The sequence below is a fragment of the Buceros rhinoceros genome, unplaced genomic scaffold (assembly GCF_000710305.1).
Source record: "Buceros rhinoceros silvestris isolate BGI_N320 unplaced genomic scaffold, ASM71030v1 scaffold4799, whole genome shotgun sequence".
Taxonomy (NCBI): domain Eukaryota; kingdom Metazoa; phylum Chordata; class Aves; order Bucerotiformes; family Bucerotidae; genus Buceros; species Buceros rhinoceros.
The window spans coordinates 5,687-10,466 of record NW_010429673.1 but is presented as its reverse complement, the minus strand read 5'-3'; the positions used below and the strand labels follow the sequence as shown (position 1 = coordinate 10,466).

The 4,780-nt window shown below is 48.1% G+C and overlaps 1 protein-coding gene across 1 annotated transcript in view; it reads left to right on the top strand.

The window, feature by feature from the left end:
• Positions 1 to 4,573, top strand: part of SFXN5 (sideroflexin 5) — a 58,649-nt gene extending 54,076 nt beyond the window's left edge. The window contains exon 8 of the mRNA XM_010142718.1: positions 4,460 to 4,573. Coding sequence (XP_010141020.1) covers positions 4,460 to 4,537 — 78 coding nt within the window. The 3' untranslated portion in view covers positions 4,538 to 4,573. The remainder of the gene's footprint in view (positions 1 to 4,459) is intronic.
• Positions 4,574 to 4,780: the final 207 nt, after the last annotated feature.

Here is a 4,780-nt window from a genome sequence, read left to right as displayed (position 1 = left end):
TAGTGCTGGCCTGCTGTGTCCAGCCGCGAGAGGCGATCCCCTTCGTGGCGGCTTTGTTCCCCGGGAGGGATCGATTTCACCGGGTCAGGAGCACTGCTAAAAGGCCAGCGCTGTCACCCCGCCTGCATTACCTGGGTGATGCTGGTTGATAAACAGTTGCTGGGATAAGGTCAGGGAACACCGTTTCTTGGGGTTTTTTCCCTTTTCTCTTCATGCGCCTGGTTATCTGCTAGAGGGGAGAAGAGCATCCTCAAGCCACACCAGCAACCAGGTGTCGCACAGTTCTGTGGCTAGTGCCACCCGCAGTTCTGGATGAATTTGGAGATGCGCCTTAGCTGTGTCCCCAGCAGGGATTGGGATCCCTGCATCTATAACAAAGCTCCCAGTAGCCTCATGATGGGGGTGAAGCGGTTCCCCCTTCTCCGCTGCCTTGTTAGAGTGTCTCCCATGCTGCCACATCAGGATATTGAGCGGTCAATGCTGCATTGATGCTCATGCAGCCACCAGCCTGAAAGTCTGAGTTTTATTCCCAAACAGCCCCTAGTAGCACTCTCTGGGAGTAGAGAAGTGATTGTCCCCCTGGTCTGGGCACTGGTGAGGCTGCGCCTTGAATCCTGGGTTCAGTTTTGGCCCACTCCAACAAGGACATTGAGGTTCTGGAGCGTGTCCAGAGAAGGACAACAGACCTGGTGCAGGGTCTAGAGTGCAAAGTGTGCTGAGAGCAGCTGAGGAGCAGCTCAACCTGGGGATGTTGGGCCTGGAGAAAAGGAGGCTCAGGGGAGACCTTCTTGCTTTTGACAACTCCCTGGCCAGAGGTTGGAGCGAGGTGGGGGTCGGTCTCTTCTTCCCAGGAACAAGCGACAGGATGAGAGGAACTGGCCTCCAGTTGCACCAGGTGAGGTTGAATTTGGACACAGGGAACAATTTCTTCACAGAGGGGGTTGTAAAGCACTGTCCCAGTCTGCCCAGGGCAGTGGTGGGGTCCCCATCCCTGGAGAGGTTGAACAGACATGTCGATGTGGTGCTGAGGGACAGGGGTTAGTGACAGTGACCTGTCAGTGGTGGGTTAACAATTGGGCTCAATGATCTTAAGGGTCTTTTCCAGCCAAAACAATTCTGTGTTTCTGTGGTGCTTTCACAGTTTTCTCAGTGGTGTTGTGACCTTGTGTCCCTCCTGGACTTCTGGATCCATTGTTGAAGGCCCTTTTCTGGTAGACATCTCAGCACTATCATCCCAGAGCCAGGAAAAGGATCCGTCCTTTGCCCCAGCACAAGTAGATCTACCCCACTGGGAGGAAGACACGATTCAAACCCAGTCCCATGGCAGGCACTCGGTTCAGAAGGACAAAGTCACCCCGTATGGGGTGGGGCAGATGCCATCAGTGTACTCCCAGCAGGGCTGAATCTGTTCCTCGGAGCACCCTCCATGACAGACATTCCTTGTTCCCATGACCAACAAGGACCGTGCTAGGGGTCTTCTTTGAAGCTGAGACACAAGAAACTTGACAAGAAAGTTGGTGGGCTCCAGATCCATTTTCCATGTCATGTCCAGGGGAAGGTTGGCTGAGCAGGTCCAGGTCCTGGACACCTAGAATAGCAGTCTACACCGAAACAGGTGAAATGACACTTTCCAACAAAAAATCCGAGGGGTTCAAAGACTGAACTGATACAAGTAAGGTTGTGTCTTAACATCTCAATAGCTGTGGCCCACCTCCCAAATACTTCTGCACTCTTCCCAAATGCTCTTCTGCATTTGATTTCTTGGTGAGAGGAGTAACTTACTCCTGATGCATTTCCGAACAGCTTTGCCAGTGCTGCTGTGGACTGTGTCCCTCCTGTACCTGCCTTCTTGGTGTGAATGCACCCCTTGGAGTCCTGTAGCTGAGGCTTTAGACCAGTTTTTAATATCTGCTTTATTAAAGTCAATCAGGAGATCTGCAGAGAGTGCTCCAGTTCAACCAGTTACCACCCAGTAAATTTTTTTCACATCTTCCCAAGCTTCAGAAGGGGCCTTAAGTTCAGTAATATGCAGCTCCAGACTAATGTCTGTGACCATCTTCTTTCAAGATCTTTAGGGAAGTCCCTGACCAAGAGTCCATCTTGCCTTAGGCATTCATTCCCTTGTCCTTCTGCTCAGACACGACAATCTGCCTCCGAACTATCACACCTCTGTCCTGTCCCTCCTAAAGCCATCTCATCTAACAAGCTTGTGTACAGCCTCACCGTGAATGAAGACTCAGCCATGCAGGGAAAGGAGGCTGTTTCCCTTCTGGACCCATGGGAGAGAAGCTGGAAGAACCTACAAGCGATTACCTCATCTGTCACCTTCCACCAAGACAAGCTCAGTTCTGCTTAAACTATTCTTGATGAGTTTCATCTAATTTGGGCTGAAAGCTTCCCACCACAGACACGCCGCACCTTCCCCAAGCATCTGGTTGCAATACTTTGCTCCTTCCCACCAGGATACTCTTCCTGCTGTTCAGCTTGGATCTTACTTGAATCTTTTTGAATGTGTCCCAGGAGAGCGTGAACAAAACATTACTCCTTTCTTCGGTGCCATAGCCTCTTGCACATGCAAATACAACCATGCCTCTCTCGATCTTCTCTCTTCTGGGCTCAGCACATCCAAGTCCTTAACATTTCCCCATAGCTCTTGCTTTCAGACCACTGATCTGGGGTCCACCAAGGCAGATGTGACTTTCCCTGGAGCTCCCCCCTCTCCAGCCCCCATTGGAGAAGAAGGGACTGTGGTGGCTCTCTGTGGAGGCTTCCTGGTAGTAGGTTGGTTTTTGCTCTGTCCGAACTGCCCCACATGCCCAAGTCCTACCAACACCACCATGGATGGTCATGGTTGGACCATAAATTCCAGGTCATTTTAGAGCACTTCCCACCTTGATATTTCCATGCCAGTGAGTGCAACCACCCAGCCCCGATGCCTGCGAGCTTTTCTTTCTGTCTCTGGGAGGAAAATAAGGAAACAATCAGGAGAAAAGCTGCGTCAGAGCCAGGCAGATCGGAGTTAATCCTCCCTCAAAATGGATCCCGCCAGTGCCGGGCTACGTGCGACTCGCCTCTCCTGCACCTTTGCTGGGTGCTGTCCCCGGCACAATGCTTCACTTTGTGTTTCAGCACAGAAAGAAATGGTGAAGTTGCTAATAATGGCACTAAAAGAAAATATGCTACATCTGTTATGGATAGCAGTACAAAATTAGCTGATCACACCTCTGACACCCAAGATGTCTTCACTTAAAATACTCGTTGGCTTACTTTACATAATTTGCTGATTATATTTAAAAGAAATACAATTTTGCAATTACTGTTCTTTCTGGTGCGCTATCTATGCATCATTTTCTTTTTATGTTTATATATTTCTCCTTCATTAGTGCAGTCTGAAGGGTGATTAGATCCCTTCAAACATTTTACAGAGGTTAAACGTTGATTAAGATTTAATTATTACTGTAAATAGCTTGGAATGACATATGGTGCAAAAACCTGACATATGTGCATTTGAATAAATGAAGTGCTATTTCCCATGATGCTTCAGTAGCTGTTTAACAGCTTTGCTGAAGGGTTATGTTGCACCTCATGTTAAGATTGCTTTGATGTTATATTTTGTTGGGTTTTTGCAGCTGAAAGCTAAGAACAGTTTTTCCAGTTTTTAAAAACATTGAATATTTTAAATACCTAAATTGTTTTGCACAAATTTTTGCTAATTTGTCTAACTAGGTTAAACATTTTCAAAAGCATTTCGGGTTTAACGTGGGTTCCTAAGCATTGTGTCAGCAACAGCATCAGTTCAACATATAGGATTTCTAGAAGTCTGGTCTTGCAAAGTGCCCAGGCCCAGCTGGGAGCGGGATCTTTGCTTGTCACAGGAACCAGGAGCACCACAGATCCCTCCCAGCTATGCGAAGGTTTGGAGTGATTTCAGAGCAAGGGAAAGCTTTGCCCGAAGCCAGCAAAAGGAAAAAAATTAGGAGGGAGCTGGAGACAGAGGAATATTTTAGCTGTGATCCATCGCTGTTGGAGCATCTCAAGCCCTGGTCCAGGAGCTGAGTGAGGGTGCGCTGTCCCCCACTCCTGTCAGCGCGCAGCCGGTGGCTCTGCTGGGTCGCTGCGGGGACTGGAGTCCTTCTAGCACCACAGGAAGGGACCTCAGCTGCGGGAAAAGGAAGAGATGTCTCCTGGAAAACGATGGGTGGGATCCGCTTGATTCTCAGAGACACTCTATAATTCATGGAATATTGCAAGGCAGTGAGTGTGCCTCATTCCTTGTAACACCAGTCGATTCAAAGAGGCTTGTTCTGAGACTCGAGCAAAGCATCTTAAAATGATGCGGAAAAAGCACGATTGACATTGTATTATTTACATGTTAGACTTCTCCACATTGATTTATTGACCTATCGAGCTCCTGCAAAGCGATTCCGATTCTGATCTTGCCTCCTCTTTGATTTCACAGATCGAGACATCTCGGCTGGAGCCAGAAATCGCAATGGCCACTACCAGTAAGACTGTGGTCTACAATAAAGGATTGTAAGTGGAAGCAGATCATCTCAGCCCAGAAGATTTGGGGAGGGGAAGGGGGAAACTTGAGATCCGGACGGGGAAAAAGAAAACAACAAGATAAAACAAATCATAGAGCTCAGCGATAGTAACTATTACTGCTCCCAGTGAACCGGGAGTAAATTAACACTTGCAGAGAACTGACACCTCACACCAGTCGAAAAGATTAATATTAAAAGTCTTAAATTAGCAGCAACAAAAAAAAAAATTCACCTTC